The sequence below is a fragment of the Tachysurus fulvidraco genome, chromosome 7 (genome assembly GCF_022655615.1).
Source record: "Tachysurus fulvidraco isolate hzauxx_2018 chromosome 7, HZAU_PFXX_2.0, whole genome shotgun sequence".
Taxonomy (NCBI): domain Eukaryota; kingdom Metazoa; phylum Chordata; class Actinopteri; order Siluriformes; family Bagridae; genus Tachysurus; species Tachysurus fulvidraco.
Window position 1 is genome coordinate 11,141,782 of NC_062524.1, and position 23,625 is coordinate 11,165,406.

Genomic DNA, 23,625 nt, shown 5'->3' on the forward strand with positions numbered 1-23,625 from the left:
TTCATCTATATATGCATTCATTTATTATTGACATTATAAATAAAGCAATAACTTTATGATTAATAAACCCACCCAAACAATCCAAATAAATAAAAACACCCAAACCAAGATATTACAAAACCTGCCACCTGCTCTTACTCTGTCTCACACATGGGTTTCCATCTCATTTATCTAAGGGTCAGAACTTTGTAGAGGAACGCACTAACCACTGCGCATTGTGGGTCACAGAGTTCGGCCCGGAGCTACATAATTCAGACAGATCCCACCCCTTTTTACAGACATTACAAAATACACACATTTTAAAACATTTGGAACACCCAGGTCACATTTATTAACATGAAAAAAAGCAATCTATCAAAAATCATTAAAAAAAAACCACAATATCAGCCAATCAAGGACAAAAGAGCTAAGAGCCACCATTAGCAAGTTCTTTACAACGTGACATTCATCATTTGTTTCTTCACAGCATCTCAACACCTTTGTTTCTTTCTTTCATTCTTTAAAATATAAAACTATAAAATACAAATTAAAAAGTTTAAAATGCAATTCAGATTTATCCCAAATGAGCAAGCCGGAGTCAGCGGTGGCAAAAAAAATAGTAGGGTTAAGATTAGGGTTTGGAAAAAAAAAACCTGAGATATACAAGAAACCTTGAGAGCAATCAAAGTTAAAAAGGAACCTATAATCATTCGGATGCTGATTTGTTGATGTGTTTGGGATCATTGTCCTGTTGGACCACAAGTTTCCCATGATCCTGTGGCTGAAAAACCAACCCAAATCATCAGCCAACATGCTTGGTATACGGTGTTTGTGGTGATCCACTGTGGATGGTATTTGAAAAACATGATGAAGATGACTAAAAATCTCAACCTTGATCACATTAGTCATTAGCAAACCAGAGTCATGATCCATAATCCTTTCAGAGGAAAATTAAGATATTTTGAAGGCGCTGTCATGAACATAAACGAGTCATGTTCTTACAGCGACCTGTAGGTCACATAATGCATCTATTGGATTATTCTAAATATCTTGCAGCATTAAGTCGTCTGAGCTTGAGCTGAAGATGTCCATCGTCTTGAAAGTTTTATAATCCATCCTTCTCACAGTAGAATGGGGAATTTTCTATTGTTCGGAGATGGTCTTATTGTAATCCATCCCAGAATGAGAAGCAGAAACAACTTCTCAATGGTTGAGGTCATTTATCGTTAAGTCTGTAAAGAACTCGGAAGTGACTCGGACCTGTTAGTTCCACAGGAGCTCTCGGTTACACAATGCCGCTGGTCTACACACTGTTGTAGAAAGGACATTATTTACATTGACATTATTTACTGTCCAGTGTCAGCCAAATGAGGATGAGGTTCACTTCTGAGTCTGGTTCCTCTCAAGGTTTCTTCCTTAAATCATCTCAGGGAGTTTTTCCTCACCATCGTCACCTCAGGCTTGATCATTATGGACAATTGTTAGCGATAAATAGTAACTTACTTTTAAACTTTAAAATTGTTTATTGTTTCTATAAATAAGCTCTGCTTCTATAAAGGTAGTCGTGGTTATTTCTGATAAACTAATCATGTGAGTTTCATTAGTAAACCTTGGCTGCTTTTTTCTCTCTTGACAGTAGACATATGAAGGGTGCACTTATTTTATTCACCTGGTTTCTAAATGTTGCTTTACTTTTTGAGACTTTTTTGTTGCCAGAGGTTGTTTGCTTGTCTCTAGAAGTTGCTGAAGACAAGACAATTGTTATTTAGACCCTGACAAAGAAGTGTAAGTGATGTTCATTTTAATTCTTATTATTTGTTCCGTATATCAGATATTTCATAAAATCAAGAACTCACATGGAACGACTAATTGTTGTATTTCTACTCCTAAACATCTTCAGACATCATTTCAGATAACAGGATCTTCTCTCTTCCCCAAACTCAATCCACACAGGAAACAAACACACAAAGCTGGACGGTTTGGGTATCCACAGTCTTTTATCTTAAATTGCAGAGCAGTGATACAAAACGCAACAGAAAACATAGGCAGTTATGATACTGATCATGTTTTTGTGTGTATCAGAGATGTACTGTAATCAACAGAAGGAGAAATCTGATTTGGTTGAATTGGTTTTGGCATTAAGCAAAGGTTGTAAGGAATAGGGATGATTTATTAAGATGAAGTGAGGCACCAATAAAAAAAAAAGTTGGGGAGGAAAAATTTTGAAGTCTCATTATGTCAGATTCGGTATTTATTTGCTTTTTTAAATTCAGGGTGACTATTATTACATTTACGGCGTTTGGCGGTTTTACATTTTACAGGGTTAAGGGCCTTGCTCAGGGGCCCAAGCACTAGCAGCATGGTGTATCGTGGGATTTGAACACTCAACCTCCCGGTCAGTAGCTCAACACCTTAACCACTAAGCTACCGCACAGCCGTGCCACCCGCCTGGTACATTATTTTTCAGGTTACTATGTAGTTATTCAAAACATGGCTGTTTAAGTGTTTAGCTAAGTATGAAGCTACGCCTACTGGCACGAACAGATCGTACTAAACGAAAGAATGCGGCGAGCTCGGAGAGCAAAAAGGAAGAAGAGAGCAAGTGCAAAAAACAGCAATCTGTTTAAGATATAAAGCACTTATAAGACCACAGACGCTGACAGCTGAATGGGTAAACAACCAGTGACAGTTATTAACTGCAGTAAAAAAAATAAACAAGACCTAAAAATGTAAACTTTTAGTATAATTCTAGTCCTAGTCATAAGTATTTTCTCATCTTTAATTCTAACACTGGATATAATATAGAGTTCAGTGGGTTTGGGAAACACATCAAGCTCAGATACAACGCACAGCACTACAGTATGGCGTTATAAAGGGACATGTTTCACTGTTAACCTCATAAACCTCATGTGTCTATTTGAAGCGTACGAGTTTTACAGATGCATAATGTTACAAACTGAGTCAAATATAAAGTCATTTTAAGTCTAACTCTAGTATGATTTCTATAGATCAGGTTTTATAAAGTGCATCTGGTGGCCAAACAAAGTGATCAATACTGACTCTTCATCTTGTTAATACTACTACAATATTTTTTTCCCCTCTGTTTGTGAACAGGATTCTAAACAAATGACTATAGAAATGAAATTCTCCAAATAGAAATGTTTTCTCCCCAACAGCTGACTCCATACAGAGCAGAAATCCTTCTTTACCCATTTTTGTGGAACGTAGAATACGGTATTTGAATCAATGATAGTTAAACTTCTTGGAATGGATCCAAATAAATTTGGAGCTCAAGTAAAATGATGAAATGAAAATAAACATAAAACAAAAAACAATAAACAATAAAAGAAAAATACATTAAAACCATATTAATCTGTGTAATCGTTGTTAATAAAGAGCAGGACAAAAAGGTCAAAAATAAAGATGGAAATGCTATGACAAAACTGTTTCCGTTTTTTTTTTCTTCTTCTTTCATACACAAATGAAGCAAATCTTTTAACTGAGGTGGATTTTTTTTGGGATTTTTTTTTGGATTTAACTGAAACATCTAGCCAAAACCATCTAAACCCGGATTCAACAGATTTTCATGAGTGACCGAGATGCTGGACAAACATAAGGCACTAAAGGCAGAAAGATGAAATATTCAGCTTCATGTTGGGGCATCTGGGCGGTGAAGCTTGTTCATCTGAGCTAAAAGAGATTTCTCTGTGTTCTGCACAACTTAATATCAGTGTTTTGTGATCAGTTGTTTTTTTTGTGGTCCTCAAAGTTCTAGGAGATCATCAGGAGATCACCTCTAGGGCAGTGGTAGTGTGGGGCAAAATTAAACTATAGTGCAACCGAGATGTGGGCAGGACACAGGAGGGCTGATGACAGTGTGTGTGTGTCTGTGTGTCTGTGTGTGTGTGTGTGTGTGTGTGTGTGTGTGTGTGTGTGTGTGTGTGTGTGTGCGTGTGTGAGAACAGTAATGGAATGTGTTTAGAGACATAGCTAAAGGCTGCTTGGTGAAAAAAATATTCAGCACATATGAGTAAGTCTGACTTCAGGTAAATCCTTAAGGCTGCAAAGACGAAGACAAAGACAAAGCTCTGTGACGTTAGTAAATGTCCTGGGGTCGGAAATGCAGGAGCGGCGTCTTTACTGTACGTCGTGACGAGAAATCTACAGCAGGGAAGGAATGAGAGCTTCACATTAACCAGGCAACAGGCGAGTCGTACACGAAGCAGGACGAGGAAGATTCACTGCAAGGATTTCATCTCTTCTGCAGCATTTAGTGCATTTACTAACGTTGACTGTCAGGATTATTTCATCTGAAACATATTTTTGGGATAAGAGTTTAAGTGTGATACTTCTAATACTTGGTCAAATGTATTTGTGTGACTGTATATGTGTAAGCCAATTCTCCAAACCAGCAGCCTCTATTCCTGCCTCAACCTATCAGTGCTGTGTGTGTGTGTGTGTGTGTGTGTGTGTGTGTGTGTGTGTGTGTGTGTGTGTGTGTGTGTGTGAGAGAGAGAGAGTGTGTGTGTGAGTGTGTGTATGAGTGTGTGTGTGTGAGTGAGTGTGTGTTAGTTATAGAGGGTGCCCTATCCCCGCTCTCCTCCTATCTGTACCAATCACTCCGTCTTGCGGTGGTGGTTGTTGTTTGAGGCAGAATGGCCGTTCTGCAGTGGTCCATTTTTCGTCTTGGGTCGTTTATTGCACTCCGGTGCCTCGTCCTCATCCTCCGAGTCGTCCGTCTCTTCTCTGTCACTCCGCTCATCTTCCACAATATGCTGCACGGCAAAGGAGTCAGTGACATGTAGTTAAAAATGATGACTAATGTAACAGAAAAAGCTTTTCAGGGTTTGGTGTTAGTTAATTACTGGTTTGCTAACATGGGGAGAAAATACACTCATACTAAGGGTGTAATGATGTGGTGTCTCATTGGGGTTGGTCTCATTAAGCCCAGTTTGAGAGAAAAAAGAAACGTTATTGGTGGAACCATAAAAATCAATTAAGACACTAAGGCTTGCTTAAAAAAAAGAAAAAAATAACGAAAATCTTCAAATTATTAGAGATAATTTCCATAAAAATCTCTAAAACTAAATCATTTTCATTTTACTTGTGCTTATGTTATTGGGGTAGAGTTTTGCAGAGACCTGGCAACCCAGATCACACCAGCGTGCTAATGTTTTATTTTACATCACTGTTATTTTTTTTACATTTAATCTGAAAGAAAAAAAAACTAATTAAAAAATGTGAGAAAGGTTTAAAATAATCTGACAGCTAGGAGAAATATCATCGTCAACAGTTTAATCGAAGCATTTAGAAGGATTTAATTAACAGAAAAGGCGGTTGTTCAGTTTTAATGCATTTTCAAGGCAAATCTGGTCACCACTTTTTAAATCTAACAGCTAATAAAAAGATTCCTCTCAGACGCACGTTTATTTTTATCTATTTGTCATGTGCTTTTGGTCATAGAGTGTGTTTGTTGTCAGGTATGATTAAGCCTCTCTATTGGCTCCAAGCTCACAGCTGATTAAGCCACTGAGATCAATGTTTCTAATGAAACTTCTTCTCTTTCTTCTCCATCTCAATCTGTCCTCTGTCACACCAACCACCTGCATGTCTTCCCTCACCACATCCATAAACATTCCTTTTCCTCTCCGCAGGAAGCTCACCCTCTTCGTTATTCTTCCAATAAACCCCATAAATATGGTATATATGACTAACTGGTAAGGTTAAACAGGTAGAGAAAGGTAAAGAAGGTAAAGAAGCGGTTACAGTAAAAGAAAGACGGACTCACGTTGCCAGGGAGGAACTTGATCGCCATGCGCAGAATGAGCACAAACCAGAAGATGTGCAGGCACTGAAGCACCATCAGAAGACCGTTTAAAAAATAATAACCAAAGAAGGGAGGATACATGGTCAGTGGATAAACATAAGTGCAGTATATGATCCTGAAAGAGAAAGAGAGAGTCTTAAGTGAAACAGATTTAAATTACTCCATTCACATTTATTAAAAAAACAAAAAACAAAACAAACACATATCTATCATAACATCAGGTGATATGAGATCTGATCGGTAACTTGGTCTCTCACCAGAATGGGAAAATAACGAGTCTTGTGATGAAGAAGACGATGGCAAAGACGATAAAGATGTAGTTGCAGGTCTTTCTCCAGCCGGCATAGTTAAACATTTTGGCCGACTAAAAGGTGGCAGAGGAGGATGGAGCGGGACACAGAGAGACAGAGATACAAACACAGAGACACAGAGAGACAGAGAGAAAGACACAAAGACAGAGAGAGACAGAGACACAGACAGAACAAAGACACAGAAACAAACACAGAGACACATAGACAGAGACACAGAGAGACAAAGACAGAGTCAGACACACAGAGAGACAGACACAGAGAGACACAGACACAGAGACAGAGAGAGACACAGACACGGTTAACTTCAGTGTCATACCTTAAAGTTTACACCAGGGGTCAGTGTTGGATAACTGTTGATGATTAATTTGCTTTTTACTTTGTGATATTGAAGCTAGAACAATGCAGAACACCTGAACAAGTTACAGATGAACACTATCCTTCCAAACCCACCAAAAAAAATCTGATTAAAACAACCTGAGTTTTCAGTCTTTAGACTTTTTAGAATCTGTTAAATCTGATAGATAGATAGATAGATAGATAGATAGATAGATAGATAGATAGATAGATAGATAGATAGATAGATAGATAGATAGATAAATAAATAAATAAATAAATAAGGTGCATCATACATTTGCATGACAGTCACTACAAGTTATACTAAAAATCAGATGATCAACAGTTATGATAGAAAAAAAAATCCAGAACTGTCGTTTTTTTGTCAACATGCCCGTCGTTCTTATCTCTTACAGTCTACAGCGAGCCTTCCTGGATTAAACGCTCTAAAAACCTTCTCCTAGTGACGCATGTGAGCACAACCTTACATGCTGAGCTCAGGTTACTGTGTGTGCATAGTTTTGCATTTTCTCCCATGTATGTGTGTGTGTGTGTGTGTGTGTGTGTGTGTGTGTGTGTGTGTGTGTGTGTGTGTGTGTGTGTGTGTGTGTGTGTGTGTCAGATTATCCCACTTCCTCCCACCTGCTGATAGTAGGACTGGCTACAGTGCTACATGCTACAGTGTTGTCCATCCGGGCTGTACTCCTGTGATCGACTCTACAACCCTGATAAAGCGGTTCCTGATGAGTGAATAAAGACTGTGGCACTCGTACCTCAAGCAGATAATCTGCAGCGTCGTGCACCAGCATGATCAAAGTTCCTGCTCGAATGTAGTTCACACACCAGGAGAAACTGATCAAAAGAATGGTGGCAACATGATGAACAATCTGTTCTTTAAAGTCCTGAGAGAGAGAGAGAGAGAGAGAGAGAGAGAGAGAGAGAGAGAGAGAAAGAGAGAGGGGGGAACCATCATAAGCAAATTATTTACTAAATGATCCGGTCTTGTGGATGTAGTGACCAGGATATTTACATGTCAACATAATTGTATAATTTGTCTTTACATAAATGTTGTACTAAAAAAAAAACAGAGCAAAAACTTCTAAATTGTCATTTTCTGCTCTGCAAATAGAGTTGAATCAAACCGATGCTGTGAACTCGACACAAACTGTGAACTGGTGCATTTCAACATCCTGTGCCGTGGGTCCAGATCCTTTGTTGCCAGAAAAGTGTTACTAACACACAGAGAATAGGCCCCGCCCCCTCACCCACATTTGTGAGCCAATGAAACGTGAAATGCCACCAGAGTGAACATTTTCAAATGCAAACATATACCGTTTTGGGTTTTTTCTTCTTTTTTGAAAAAGAAATGTTTGATTTGAATGTTTGATGATAGAGTTTGAAGTAAGTGTCAAATTAGAAACTTCCAGAAGTTCAGACAAACCGCACAGCGCGGCTTTTGCAGTTAAACGCTAATGAGCCCGAGCGCCAAAAGATTTTTAGAGGAGACATGATGTAAGATAAGAGAAAAAGCTTTGGTATTGAGCAGGATCGGAGTTTGCTGACTCACTTGGAGTTAGTTTCGTGAGCAGAACGGTCAGTATTCACTCGCTGGAACTTTAGTTAACATCGATTTCTTCTCAACACAAAAGGTTTGTTGATACCATAATAATTACTGCCCACTCTACAGCATCGCAGACCAATAACACGATGAACAAATAGCTGTAATAATGAGATCAGTGATTTCACAGCTATTTGGAATGTCAGACGTTTATCAGGGTGAATTGTGTAGCCGCTTGTAGAAAATTGTTCAGCTAAATTGTTGCCGTAGGCAGAGGGTGTGTTTGTGCATCTGATTTGTTAAACAAATACTTTTTCTGGTGTCTGGCTCTACCAATCATTCTGAAAAAAATAACATCACCAGGTAAATCCTAGTCCCAGACACTATTTAAAAAGGTTTTTAGATCAGACACAAGAGATCAGACACAATAATATTTCACATATGGGTCAGCACTAATTCAGTGGTTAAGACATTAGACTAATGCACTATAGGAATATTATGGGTTCAAATCCCAGCACTGCTAATCTACCACTGATAGGATCTTAGAGAAGCTTTTAACCTTCAACCTTCCCAGTTGTATCAATGAAATTATTGTCCTTTCACATCTGTAAGTCACTCTGAACGTAGGGCTTCTGCCAAAGCTATAAAAGGTAAATGATGTAGTAATGACATTTACAAATGTCATTTATTGACCAAATCATGTTATAAGTTAAGATTTAATGACACTATAAGAGTCAAATGTATGTACGCTACGTTAAAGAAGTTGTCATACCTGTATCTAAGCGCACAATTATATACAATATAATGCAAGAATAGTAAGTCTGTCTTAAATAAATACTATGTGACGTTGATGCTGTGATTAAAAAATAGCTAAACGAAAGCTAAAGGATAGTTAGATAATACCATAGATTCCTAATAATACTCACACATCCTTACTACAGTTTATGTTCTGTAAAGCTGCTTTGAGACAATGTCTATTGAATTGAATTGAAACTACAGTAACATCACCTCTGTGGCAGATGTGCACATCTGGATACTTACTTTTCGCTTCACGTCTGATGCCACGCTGAAGAGGAGTGAAAGGTAAAAACCCAGCTCGATCATGTAGTACCAGTACTGGGATGGAAGAAGAGTCTGGGAACGAGAGAAATGAGTAAGAGAGAGAGAGAGAGAGAGAGAGAGAGAGAGAGAGAGAGAGAGAGAGAGAGAGAGAGAGAGAGAGAGAGAGAGAGAGAGAGAGAGAGAGAGAGAGAGAGAGAGACAGAGAGAGAGGTATCAATTTCTGAAGTCAGATCCACCACGTGAATAGACATGATGGTAAATAATCCAGTAATGTTCTCTATATTTAAACCATTTAATCGTGTAAAACAGTATATGTGAATATATGATGATAACATAAAAGTTTGTTGGTCTAATGATGATTTCATTTGTCTGGACACAAAAGTTATATCTAATATACAACGTAGAGCCTGATAATATTCTCAACTAGTGGAGCTGAAAATATGGCGACGCTACATAATCTTGATAGGAAGCACAACACAAGAGCACTCGGGATCTCGGAATATACTACTCTAAAAATGCGTGCAATAATAAATGATTGTACCAGGAGACAAGGGTCACTTTCCCGGCTCTACCAGACCTGCTAATGCTAATCCTTCTGAGCAATGTAATCATCTAACTGTGCTGGACTTTGGGCTTCCAGAAATGCTACTTATGACTCACAGTTTGAGCCTTTACCCTATCATAGGGAGATTTAAATGTGCTGTGTGTCCTCGAGTAAAGAGGAGAATAACTCTGTGCACAGTAGACACAGGATGCTGTTAGCTCATTTCTGTACAAAACGTCAAACTGCCTTACGACGCTGTAAATGCGTCGTCTCGCGAATGTCTGGATCTCTGGATTAAATGTAAGAATTTATGTTAGAGGATATTACCAGGGTTGGGAAGCCTTTCCACATATCTTCCATTTTCCAGAACCAGGGTTTCTACACACACAGATACACAATTTTAGATACATATACATATATAGACCTAAACAAACATGCATAGATAATGAGGCTTTATTTGTACTCACATCGATGAGAGCAGCCAGGCCAGAAAAGAAGGCAAGGAGGTAAAATGTAAATCTCCAGCTACAAGAAAACACAGACAGATTCTGAGCAAATTCTCAGCCATGTTGTAGCTCAGGTCTTTAAAAACCACTTCCATTTATCACTTCTTTCCAAAGTTCATAGGCAAGTCCTACATTTTTGAAATGCTTGTTTACCTATGAAGGTATTTTCAGATATAAAACCCTAAAATATTTGCTACTTTATTTTATTAAGCCTTATTTCGTTAAACCTTTCCTGCAGCGCATTCAGAACACTGGAGCACTATGTAAACTGTCTTATCAAACATTTTCTGTCGGTATAAACAATTAATACGTTATCGCCGCCTGTTACAAGATTAGTCAGGGCACTGTTGGGTTTCTGTACATAGAGTATCATGAACTCAGACAAAGCAGTTGTAAACACTGACTGAAAGTGTCACAATTGTATCTATAAACTCTTTAGACTAAATACAACCAAAAGAAATACTTCTTAAAAATTGAGTATCTACCTTCATGAGAGCCGTTAACCACTACTATGGAGTGTTCTTGTTATTCGATCATCTTAGTTTCATTTTCAGTTTGTTTGTAAAAGATGTTTGATGTGTGGTTAGGCTACTAAAAGGAGTTTTTAAGTTCAGCTCATCTGAACCGGCTTGTGAATTCGTAAGAATCGGAGATTCTTGTCTGCGTGGCTGAAGGCGTTTGTCCTGGAAACCACAAATAAACCTCAACTGCACTCTTCTCTAACATACTCTTGAAAAACAAGGTCACTGGCAGAAGATTCCAGGAGTACGAGAGCCCTTATTGTTCTAATGCTTACTCTTTCATCACCTGTATGCAAATACTGTCTGGGAGATGTGTATGTTTTGCATGTACCTTGCTTCCCGGAACTTTTTGAGTTGGTTGGGTCGCTCCTGGTTGCGTCGTCTCCGGAACCACCGCTGCACCTGCTGCTGGGAATAGCCTGTCTGTTTACTTAAACTCTCCACCATACTCTGCACACATACGGACAACAGAAAAGGAGTGAAACATAGCACAAAAAAAAGAAGTAGTATTATTTTTAGTATATATATATATATATATATATATATATATATATATATATATATATATAAAGATTTTCACCAGGGGAGGGAGAGAGAGAGAGAAATAAATAAATAAATACATAAATAAATAAATAAATAAATAAATAAATAAATAAATTGAAATCTCATTTTGGCAAAATATCCATGAAATATTGATTTATTTTGTATTAATTAATATATATATATATATATATATATATATATATATATATATATATATATATATATATATATATTAAACCTGTTTTTGTTTTGTTTTTTCAACCTTACAGTTTTATTCCTTTAGCAGAAAACAAATGCCTAAAATTATAAAAAGTAAACAAAGAATGTTTCAAGATTGTAATGCACAAAAAAGTCCAGAAATAAAATGAATCATTCTAAATCCAACCTGGCCTTTTTCTATATAAGGAATAAATCATGACACAGAACGATGTCACCGGAAACTAATCAATTAGCTAATTAGTGTGATGTAGCCTGATCTGTCTTATTCTCCTTCTACAGCGATTACCAAAGCTAGATCTAGCTCTTGTGTTAAAGCTATAAATAATGGATTTCTTTTTAGACCGTCTCTTTGTTTTTGCTTTGTTTAAAGTTAAATGAAAGATTATGAATGAACTACAAAACTCTATTTACAAATAAACTACAAAAGAAAAGGTCTTACTTTTTGGAACAGCTTTAAAGCTGACGCAGGAGACACCTTCCATAAAAATGAACTAAACATTGTGCTTTGAATGAGAAAAAGAACGATACATTATCTTTGCTAATGTTGTATTATTCAGAATGGAATGTTTTATACCTGTGCTGGATGTTTACTCGTGGTGTAGAAGTAGGTTTCCAGTGTTGGATTGGGCGCTGCCCGCACTCTCACCTTTTCCTCCACTCCCATCGCAGATGCCAGCCGCAGTGCTACGGTCCTACAGGTTCAATACAAATAATACAAAAGTTCTCGTGTGGAAGCAGAATTAAAAAGATTCCTATCACAAAAAACTGTACATTTCAATATACTATGAAATTTCCAATATGGCCCAAAAAAATCAATTCCTACATCTGGGATCAATCACATCACTGTCTTTTTAAAGACACGTGGTGTAGGTGCTTTGATACGAAGCTCACGTGATGAAGCAAGCATCGTGCATCGTCGGCATTGTGGTGGTTTAAATGACTAAGCTGATTGTTTTGTATTAAAGAGTGTTGCCGTGCCAGCTTTAAAGGCATGTACAGACAAATAATGTTGTGCTGATGTATAAAGATGTTGTGTGGACAAACCTCTCAAATATCTGCCGTATGATGAGGAAGACCACGGCTATTGGAAAAGTAACCCAGAGGTCAGAGCCTTTGGCATAGGTTTTACCATCACGATCCTGCAGGTCAGCCCATCCTAAACCCACTGGAAACCACAGGTGCTCGTTCCAGAACCAGTCACTTAGCTGGGACAACATAGTGCTGCAGAGAGAGAGCGAGAGAGAGAGAGAGAGAGAGAGAGAGAGAGAGAGAGAGAGAGAGAGAGAGAGAGAGAGAGAGAGAGAGAGAGAGAGAGAGAGAGAGAGAGAGAGAGAGAGGGTTAAGAGAGAAAGGACTTCACAATCAGAGGGAAGTGATCACTTCCACACAAATCATCCCAGACTTTCCAAGAACACAAATCTCAGGCTCATATGGCACAAGATCAGTGGCAGAATAGGTTCCATGTCCTCGCTGCAATGTAAGAGCAATCATTTAATAAGTACAAATCAATAATACAGGGCATCACGAGGCCACATTTATTACTTTGTTTCATCACTGCTGCTGCCCAGTGAACTCAGAGCCCAGCAAATCCTGTGCAAATGCAATAAGCATACACGTCTAATATAATTGAGTATAAAGAACTAAAGCTTCATATTATTCAATTGCCCCTAACCTATTGCCCTCCAGGGCAAGTCTTGACTAGCTGACTGACTGGACCAGGCCTTTCCAACACCATCTTTTAGAAGTCTGAGCAAAAGCACCGTGTGGGACCTGTGCTAACCGTAGACACCCAAATTCCTCAAGCACCAGGACTTACCTAAACCCTAGAGTTTAAAAAAAGAAAGAGAGAGAGAGAGAGAGAGAGAGAGAGAGAGAGAGAGAGAGAGGGAGAGAGAGGGAGAGAGAGGGAGAGAGAGGGAGAGAATCATACAGCAGTACACAGCGAAGAATCTCAGCTATTTACACAGAGCCAGAATGAATCTAAGGAGCTTACAACAAGCCAAACTTCTTATGAAACATGAAGAAAGACCTCTACTGAACTCTGATCACTGACAGGTGAAAACCTGTCACCTGACAGGTGAAAACATGAACAAGGTTACGGGTTCCTATGTCATTCTGTGGCTCATACGGATGGAAGCGTAACTCTGTTCATTGCTGAAACAATGCAATCATTGCTTAACTCACCTCTGGATACACTGGTGATTTGCCTTACTGTCAGCTCTCGTCAACAATACACGCCCTTCTTGTTGCTAATTTCTACACCAGGGGTTAGTTCGATTAAAACTAATATTGTTAAAAATTAAATTCATATTTCGTACAGGAAACAAACTATTGAGGAAATGGCTCGCTGCATGAATGATGTACGGTGATAATTCCTTTTAACTCCTAGGAACACAACCGCTCAGTCTTGAGATCTCAGACAGAGGCATCTACAGATGAACAAATGAATGAACAAACACAAGGGTGGCAAGAAACTTCAACGGACATACAATGGGCCTTGATTTCCTTAAGAAGATTATCTCTGTAATATATGCAAAGGGTTGCCTCTCTAATCACAATGCTTCCTTATCTGTTGTGAAAACGCAGTCGGTGTCCTTGCTTAAGCTCGCATATCAGTCTTTAAAGCCTCTACACTGTTTGGGCCATATGCAGAGTTAGCAGAGTGGAGTGAAAATGCGGTCAATTGCATCTGAATAATCTGAGTTCTGCTGCAACTGCTGCTGCTTTCAAGATATGGAGAGAGAGTGTGAGAGTGTGAGAGAGAGAGAGAGAGAGAGAGAGAGAGAGAGAGAGAGAGAGAGAGACAGAGAGAGAGAGAGACAGAGAGAGAGAGAGTGTGAGAGAGAGAGAGAGAGAGAGAGAGACAGAGAGAGAGACAGAGAGAGAGAGTGTGTGTGAGAGAGAGACAGAGACAGAGAGAGAGAGAGAGAGAGAGAGAGAGAGAGAGAGAGAGAGAGAGAGAGAGAGAGAGTGTGTGTGTGTGAGAGAGAGAGAGAGAGACAGAGAGAGAGAGAGAGAGAGAGAGAGAGAGAGAGAGAGAGACAGAGATGATCTTGCAATTTGCTTAAGTGTTGAGTGAGTTGTAATCATGACAATGACATGACAAACTAGCATGAGCTAAACATCGTCCCACATGCTGCGAGGTGTAAAGAGGTGGCTTTGTGGTTACACTTAATGCAACATGGAACACTTTTACATGATGAGAAACAGCACATCACACCTAATCACACCCTTCTAGCGCACTGCCCAAGATGGTTAACGTCTCGTGAATTTCATTTGTCTGCTCTCACTAAAAAAGTCCCATCGTTGCTCGGTCGATTATCAATTACAAACATATAACAAAGAGGTGTTATAAAGACTGAAACACCCTCACGCTGTCTATGAAGTCTGTACTGTTTAAATGAACTCAGAACTCGTTATTACAATTTAAAATAAAATAAATTAATGAATAATTAATTTTGAATACAAAAGAATTGTATTTGGAGATGTATGTTTTCCAGCCATTAACACTGTGCTGTGATTGGATCACATGCTGGGCTTTTGTGGTGAGGGGTTGGGAGAAAAACACATCAAATCCCATTTATAGGACACGTTTAGTTAACTAACACCGCATGAAAACAGCGTCAAAATTAAACCGCAATCTTAATGCCAAAGGTGTCAAATCTCAAGCGTTACGACACTGAAGCAGACCAAGAAGAAGAAAAAGAAGAAGAAGACCAAGAATATATATATTACAGCCCAGTGAAATTCTTTCTTTGGATATCTGCACTTTTTAGAGGTTGGTGTCTGAGCACAGGGTCAGATATTTTACAGCACCACTGTGAGGGTTAAGGGCCTTGTTCAAGGGCCCAACAGTGACAGTGCCCCTGTACCACTTAATACAAGGTCCTTAACCCTTAAGCAGTCTTCAACAACAGATTGATTAGTTCAAGACATTGTACATTTAAAATAAATACTGTAGCAAGTAAGAATAAAACACAGAGTATTACGGAGCACCGGACATCAGTTAGACACCAAATCTACCTCAGGGTCTGTCACGTTAGCTAGAATATTAACTAATAACTAAATACCAGAAGTATTCAAAGCCTCAGAAATAGTGAGGACTGAATGGTAGACAGCGCTAACTTTATTAGCATATCATATCAGCGTTCAGAACAGCGTTCAGTGTCGTTACAGATCATCACTTTTTAAAGGAAAGCACTGATGTGAAGTTCAGCTTCACATCACACATTATTCTGAGATGAAGCAGAAGATCACTCGATTTTCGTTGTCTTGACACCGGCAGCAGCACAGAGTGATCCGACGGGACACCCGCACTGTCACAGGCCTCCACTCTCAATGGACTCATTCTGTGAGTCGCCATGACAGCATGGTCACTGTTACTGAATACTGCAGCTCAATACCACCACTGGGCACAGTGCTGAGCGAGGGGGGGGGGCTGACAGACACAAAGAGAGAGAGAGACAGACACAGAGAGAGAGAGAGAGAGAGAGAGAGAGAGAGAGAGAGAGAGAGAGAGAGAGAGTGAGTGAGTGAGTGAGTGAGTGAGTGAGAGAGAGAGAGAGAGAGAGAACAGAGAGAGAGAGAGAACAGAGAGAGAGAACAGAGAGAGAGAGAGAGAGAGAACAGAGAGAGAGAGAGAGAGAGAGAGAGAGAGAGAGAGAGAACAGAGAGAGAGAGAGAGAGAGAGAGAGAGAACAGAGAGAGAGAACAGAGAGAGAGAGAGAGAGAGAGAGAGAGAGAGAGAGAGAGAGAACAGAGAGAGAGAGAGAGAACAGAGAGAGAGAGAGAACAGAGAGAGAGACAGAGAGAGAGAGAGAGAACAGAGAGAGAGAGAGAACAGAGAGAGAGAGAGACAGAGAGAGACAGACAGAAAGACAGACAGATAGATAGGATCTGAGATGAGTTGGACAAAGGTCAGTGAAATGTGTGTGTATAAGTTAGCAGTGATGAACAGGGTCATGAGAGCTGAGGACACACAGTCCGGTCAGTTTTAATCGAATCAATCAATTCAACTCTCAGTGTTTTCGCAGACACTCTGTTCATCCTCATATGTGTAGGTCCACATAAAGAGCTACAAATTCTGATCAGCAGTATTACAGAGTTATCTGTGGAACCCTAGTCATCCGAATCCTGACAGAACGTTCAGCAAGCAGGGTTAGGGTTAGGGTTAGGGTTAGCGTTCAGCAAGCACAACGACTGTTGACATGAAACCAAATGAAATGAAAACGTGTGTTTGCACTTTGGCTCCATCACATCATCGACAGAGAGGTGACATACCACATACCTTACTAACCTTCCAAAGCTGTTTTTTTTTTATTCTGTTAATCTCTAAAGATAAGCTAACTCTTTTACAGTGTGTCTGAGTGGACTTTGGTCGCTCAAACAGATGCTTTAACTTGTGCAAACTAGCTCTCCATAGTCCAGCTAACAGATAACACAGTATCTGGATCTCAGAACAATTCAATGCTTGAGGTCATAAATGGCACTGAGGTACAAGGGCTGATGGCTGCTTACTCTTCCACATTCAGGGATTGTTCCGTCCGATCGTACTCGGAGATAATGACAACCAGAATCGAGTAATATTGACCATGTTTATTAGTGTTACTTAGATTAGTGAGAGATGGATGATACCGTATTTACACAAGAAAACACGTGTTCGTAAAAACCCAATTCGTATCATTAGTATAAGTCCACGAAAAGCTTACAAAGCACGTACAAGATCTCACGGCTGGAAAATATAGATAAGGACAGAGATGTAACAGAATTTACCAAACATTAGATGGAGCAATGAGAAGGTCAACAACAAACGGTGGAGAAAATGATATCACCAAATTATATGACTGGGTCGGAGCATCACCAGGTCTGGATGGTGTGCTGTGGTTAGCAAAAGAAAAGGGGGCCATGAACTAGTGTTACACAAAATGCTGATCAAGCTCATGCTGGCCCTGATAGCAAAGTCTGGGCTGAGGTGATGCTCTGGGCAACGTTCTACTGAGACAAAACTTTGCTGCAGACCAAGTACAACGATACACCCTAATCCCATTTAATCAAAATGTAATCCAGATCACATCGTACAGAACTTAAAGGTGCTGACGTAATGGGACCAAGGGGATGTGGTAGCCTAGTGGTTAAAGTCTACCAATCGGAAGGTTATGAGTTTAAGACCCAGGTCCACTGGTGTCCCTGAGCAAGCCTCAACTGCTCAGCTCTATAATACGAGATAAAAATGTAAGTGGCTCTAAAAAAGTACAGCAGACCTTCCGAGGTGTTTCCTTACTGACGTGTTTAGGGACCTACATAATTGGTTCTACACTGAGCATGTTCCTAGCCTGATAATTACAGAAACAGGATGAAGGACAGTCTCCTGATTAAGAGCCGGCACTACAGCCAACATTCTCTGGAAGAAAACTCTTAATTTGCTAATTAAGGTGAGCAAAAACATTCCGGCGATGATGACGCTCTTCCTGCAAAATGTACAGGTTCACAACAACATATAAAAATGTAACTTTGTCCTTTCCAAATATTTTTAAGGATAAGTTTTTTAAAAGTGGGAGGGGCTTGATATGTACACAATCGCTGCTGCAGTTCATTGTTCAGAATGAGAATAAGTATACAAACGTTTGTGTGTGTTTGAACTCACGGAGCACGGGTCAATACGTACAATACGTTCATCTAAGTTAAAGGTGCATTAGGTAATAATGTTAAAGTAAGAAGGAAAAAAGAACAGATTACGGATCTAACGGTTAGCTGTGTTTGACGTCCGAATGAGTCCAAAAGCTCCGCCCCCAGGATCTTAGGCAGCCAACAGACGGTCTGTAAAATAACTAACAAAAGGCAAATCCAAACACACATGAGCTTCAATACCAGAGGTCTGTTTTTAGACATTTTGTTTCTTAGCCACTTTGTACAAAAAGAAGTGATAAAAAATATCCTCCAAAATATTTTACCTTCTGTAAGCATGTGATTTTTTATATTTTTTTCTTGTGACGAATCGTAAAGCATGAACACTTTCTGACTAGCGGCCAGAGAGGAAATCGAATTTATTTTTTTATATTTCTGATGTAAGCTCTCCAGTGTGAAATGTTTAAGTGTGAACGTCTCGTCTGAGGCTGGTCGTGTGTCGTGTGCGTCCCCCTGCACGAGTGATGAAATATTAACGGAGAATTAAACGAGAACCAAATTTCGACTAAATTGTATCACGGGAGATTTATGGACTTGTGTTTGAAGCTGCGAGAAGGAGCTCAGGGGGTCTGACAATAACAAATAAACAAACAAAAACAAACTTATGGTAAGAATAATGTGAGATGAACGCTTTTATGGAATACAAAAAAAATTTTCACACACAAACTTAACTACAATCCAGATGATTTTTCCCCCAAGCTGTGTTTTACCCACCAGCGTACAGTCGATAGTTTCCCATGTAGTTCCTGTACATGACTGTAGCTGGATGCATACTTCTGTAACCTCTCTCTGTCACGTTCTACTTTAAACCTGAAGTAAATACGACATTCTTCTCGCCAGCAGTGGCTTTACTTCCGTCATGAGAAACAGAAGCGTGCATCCTGCAGAACAGAATAAAATCCTATATACAGTCTTTAATCGGTCGTTAAGAAATGCTTGATTTTCACTGGATGAGGTAGTGGTGTTTAAGGTGTTGGAGATCTGACCAGAAGGTTGTGAGTTCAAATTCCAGGTCCAACCCTTGATTGCTCAGTTGTATAAAAATGAGATAAAATGGATAAGGGTGTCTGCTGAACGCCGCTGTAGTGTCTGCACACTACAAATACAAATAATGAGCCGAGCCCTGATGGTACCAGTGTTCCGCAGCTTCACGTCCATGTAGGAAAAGACTACAAACTCGTCACTTAGTTAATCCTTTCCATTAGCTAACTAATCGCACTGGGTTTAATCTTCATCGCTAATTAATTTAATGCACTTTGTTCATTACTGCCCTTTCTCCAGAATAGATCTCGCTCATAACCGCAAGGGCTCGTGGGTAAGATGACGTTTCTGAGTGTGTCATGCACGTTTTGTCTAAAAATGTGACACAGAACCTTCGGTAGTAATATTATTCATTCATTATTATTAATACTTGCTATATCCTTGCACAACGATCTGATCTCCCCTTCAGCCACATCTCACAACCTTGGGGTAACCATATACAATCAGCTGTCCTTTTCCTCTCATGTTGCTAATGTGACTCGCTCATGTCAGTTTCTTCACTACAACATTAGAAGGATTCGTCCATTTTTGTCCACACAGGCTGCTCAAGTACTTGTTCAGTCTCTTGTCATTTCTAGACTGGATTACTGCAACACACTGCTGGCAGGTCTACCTATGAACGCAATCTTCTGCAAATGATCCAAAATGCAGCTGCACGGCTTGTTTTCAACCTGCCAAAGTTCTCGCATACCACCCCGCTGCTGCGATCCCTCCAATGGCTTCCAGTAGCTGCATGCGTCAGATTCAAAACACTGATGCTGGCCTACAAAGCCAAAAATGGACCAGCTCTCTCTTACCTCAAAGCCCTCATCACTCCTCGCACTGCAAACCGCAACCTCCGATCTACCAGCACTGCTCAACTGGTTCACCATCTCTCAGGGTAAGAGGCAAGTATACTACAAGACTCTTCTCTGTTCTGACACCAAGGTGGTGAAATGAACTTCCCCTAGAGGTCCGGACAGCTGAGTCACTGGCTATTTTCAAGCGGCGGTTGAAGACCTACTTATTCAGGAAACACTTCAACCAGCACTTCTTTCCGTATCTTTTGCATTAAAAAAACCCTTTGACACTTCTTCATTGTAACTTTGAACAAATGTTTTAAACTCATGATATCTTAAGTATGTAACCTTGTGAACCAGCATTAATATATTCAATGCTAGAGATTTAAGCACTTATGTACGTCACTCTGGATAAGGGTGTATGCCAAATGCTGTAAATGTAAATGTAAATAATACTGATTACTGTTATTCACACTTATGTGGCTTGATCTAAAGTCTCCTCGTGTGTAAGTGTTAGACGGTCATGTTTTATTTTCTTTTATTGTTATTTACTGTTATTTTATTATTTGTTACTTGTGTGAATTTGTATGGTGACCTTGTGTGACTTGAAAGGCATTATTATTACTACTATTAATAAATTCAACATTTTTTTTAGTATTTTGAATTTTGTCTGAGTTTAAAAAAGAAATAAAAATAAAATTGGATTTTTTTTTCTTCTCCCATACCGACACCCCGAGCATCAGCTGACTCAAAGACTCTACACCCAGAACTGTTTTCTGTAAGTAAAGCTCTTCACAGTTAAACAATTTTACACCAAACTCTTTATATGTAAACATTTCCAGCTATAAAAAAAAAATTTCCCCAAATTCAATTCAAACTGTTCTGTTTGTTACATGACACACGTTTTCCCAGATGTCCAGTCCACCGGTTTTTGCTGACATGAACCTGATACAGATAAGAAGCATCAAACAAAACTTTATGATTTTTTAGAACACCTATGTTTCAAATATTCAGCATGTCCAAGCTCTTAACTAGAACCCAAATCACCCTCAAACTCCCTGAGATGATATGAGGAAGAAACCTTGAGAGGAACCACACTCGGAAGGGAACCTCCTACTCATTTGGGTGAAAGTGGATAATAAATAATGTCAATGTAAATAATGTCCATTCTATTCTATTCTATTCCTATTATTAATTAGAAATGAAAAAAAGTTCTTGTTTTGTTGGTTGGAAATGAGTTAACTGCTATTAAATACTGTTTAAAAAAAAAACAGCACCCGGATTCTTCCAGAAAAAAAGACTTTTTTTTTTCTCAAAGATGCTTATCATTTACTTAATTGGAACATCAAGAAGTCTGGCACCATCATCTTCATCAGTTGTGTTCATAAGCAGTGATCATGGTACAAACACAACAGGAACACGCTGATGAGTAAAATCGAGCCAATGTCCTTCCACAGACCTGCTCACATCTGTGTAGAACTTCTGCCCAGTGGCTTTACGTAGCCCACATCATTCTGACACACTTGTGTAGAATAAGATGAATAAAAATACAAACGTCTGAATGATTAATACGTATGCGTACGATTACCTTAACTACAGTTGATTGAACAATATTATTATAGAACTGCTGTTGCATTTCTCACTCAGTCAGTATCATGAATCCTCCACCAGCTCCACCAGGCTGACACTTCTGAGCCCCTGACCAAGGTCCTTAACCCTCACTTGTTCGGTGGTATAAAATGAGATCAATTTTAAGTGGCTATGGGTAAGAGCATCTGCCGTATGCCAGAAATGTAAATGTAAATGTCTATACTCAGGTTCAGGCTCAACAGCGAAGGTAGATGGAGCTCACCGTGTCTCAGAGAAGACGTCCTTCAAAGCGTACTTTAATGTACAGACAAAGAAATGCTTATTAATTTTGCTGCACACATTAAACGCTTGGACGTAAAAGTAAAAGCGTTAAACGCTTGGACGTAAAAGTGTGCGTGGCCATCTGGGCTGTACGGGATCAATAAATAAACAGACATTAAATCTACAAGACTGAGCATCGCTGTTGAGAGGAAGTCAATATACGTCGCTTGTTCATACATTTTAGCTTGTTGCTGACAAAAGACAGACATGCAGATGTCCAAGTTTTTCTGAGCTCAAACCCTCCCTGAGTACACAAATGAGGAGGGAGTAATCTCAGTCTCGTCTGTCCATTTGGTATTCGTGCTGAAATGGTGTAAGGGTGTCTGTGAATGGCACAGAGGTTGTGGGTTCGATCTGTGAGCTTGGGACCGGTGTGGCCTGGAACAGATTGTGTGTGTTCACCCAAAGTTCCTCCAGATCCACTGCATCCTTGAGTAGGATGAAACACTGAAAGCTCTGCACCTCTTGAGACATCTGAGACAACACGATGCTTGATTGTCTGAACCTGGATCGCTTCGCAACAAGGTTTCCATAGCAACAGACCTAAATTAAGTAACGATCCCAGAGTGGGATTTGTTTGTTGAATAGTAGTGAGATTACCCCAGGGGATGAGTACATGGATGCAGAAGCCTAGTGTTGGATTACTGACCAGAAGGTTATGAGTTCTAATCCCACCTGTGTGTGTATATGTGTGTATGTATGTATGCGTGTGTGTGTGTGTGTGTGCATGTGCGTGTACATGTGTGTGTGTGTATATGTGTGTGTGTGTGTATATGTGTGTGTGTATGTGCGTGTGTGTGTGTGTATGTGCGTGTGTGTGTGTGTGTATGTGCGTGTGTGTGTGTGTGTGTGTATGTGCGTGTGTGTGTGTGTGTGTATGTGCGTGTGTGTGTGTGTATGTGCGTGTGTGTGTGTTATTGTTTCTGGTAAACGACAGATGTCAGTAAAAATGTGTAAAATGTCAGTACACACAACACACAGGTCAACAACACAAGCCAGAACCGGAAGTACTGTCCCTTTAACCAGGCCCTGTGTGCGCGCGCGGTTACTTTTACAACAGTTTGTATAGCTATTGTGTGGTTACAGAGACGTTATAACACAAAACACGTTATAAAGGAGCTGCTACAAGGAGACAGCCGCTCAGTGTGTGTGTGTATAAGTGTGTATAAGTGTGTATAAGGTATATAACGGTACTTACTTCCGCCAAACGCAGGTACGAACAGTACACAGAAGGGTGTGAACTCGAGACCAAGAAGCCTTTTCCTTAAAAACAGATAAAAAAAGAACAAATCCAGAAGATCTTCAAGCTTGAAGGCCACTCGAGGAACGTATTCCGTGATCCTGAGACATTTCTGAGGAAGTTGTGAAGGAAACTTTAAGTGTGCTTATATCCTGTTTCTGTGTCATTCAGCTTCTAATCAGTCAGCTATAAGACCGAGCTGTGATCAAACACCCGTGTGGGTTCCGGCGGATGGACACTAAAGGTGTAGGATTTGTTGTTTCTACCTGAATCTTCTGAGCCTGAAGACAGTCAGCAGACACATCTAGTTCAACTAGAAATGAGTGGGCGGGGCTAGCGGAGAAAGGGGCTGGGCTTAACACGGCATGACGTCATCTCAAACACACGCCATCTTTATCTCCGACTTCTGTGCGTTCGAGAGCGGGGAAAAAAACGAATCAGAATATAGATTAGTTCGTGTTCAGCTTTTTCAGAACAAAAACGGCGGCGTGTGGAGACAGTGTTATGGATGTATATGTGTTGGTTAATCTGAAATTAACACGTGCACATACTGTGTACATAGTTTGT

The 23,625-nt window shown here is 39.7% G+C and overlaps 1 protein-coding gene across 3 annotated transcripts; it reads right to left on the bottom strand.

The window, feature by feature from the left end:
* cers2a (ceramide synthase 2a) lies at positions 1-23,384 on the bottom strand. 3 transcript variants are annotated; one of them, XM_047815987.1, is made up of 12 exons: positions 23,017-23,384; positions 12,448-12,624; positions 11,978-12,095; positions 10,973-11,091; positions 10,082-10,139; positions 9,942-9,992; positions 9,050-9,142; positions 7,224-7,352; positions 6,064-6,170; positions 5,768-5,921; positions 4,593-4,754; positions 1-4,289 (listed from the first exon to the last, which is right to left on the bottom strand). In XM_047815987.1, the coding sequence occupies exons 2-11, from the start codon at positions 12,618-12,620 to the stop codon at positions 4,596-4,598; spliced, it is 1,161 nt and encodes a 386-aa protein (XP_047671943.1). In that variant the 5' UTR covers positions 12,621-12,624; positions 23,017-23,384; the 3' UTR covers positions 1-4,289; positions 4,593-4,595. The 3 variants fall into 3 exon arrangements, with proteins under 3 accessions (XP_047671943.1, XP_026999714.1, XP_026999715.1); XM_027143913.2 differs by having other exon boundaries at positions 1-4,754; XM_027143914.2 differs by lacking the exon at positions 23,017-23,384 and adding an exon at positions 13,076-13,196 and having other exon boundaries at positions 1-4,754.
* Positions 23,385-23,625: the final 241 nt, after the last annotated feature.

What these genes read in the sequence shown, in the direction of transcription:
- cers2a (XM_047815987.1), bottom strand. Translation starts at nt 12,620, where the DNA reads ATGTTGTCCCAGCTAAGTGACTGGTTCTGGAACGAGCACCTGTGGTTT. An exon ending in AAAAAGTTCCGGGAAGCAAG is followed by an intron (nt 10,140 to 10,972) that starts GTACATGCAAAA and finishes GTTTTCTTGTAG; the next exon opens with CTGGAGATTTACATTTTACC. An exon ending in GGAAAGGCTTCCCAACCCTG is followed by an intron (nt 9,143 to 9,941) that starts GTAATATCCTCT and finishes TCTCGTTCCCAG; the next exon opens with ACTCTTCTTCCATCCCAGTA.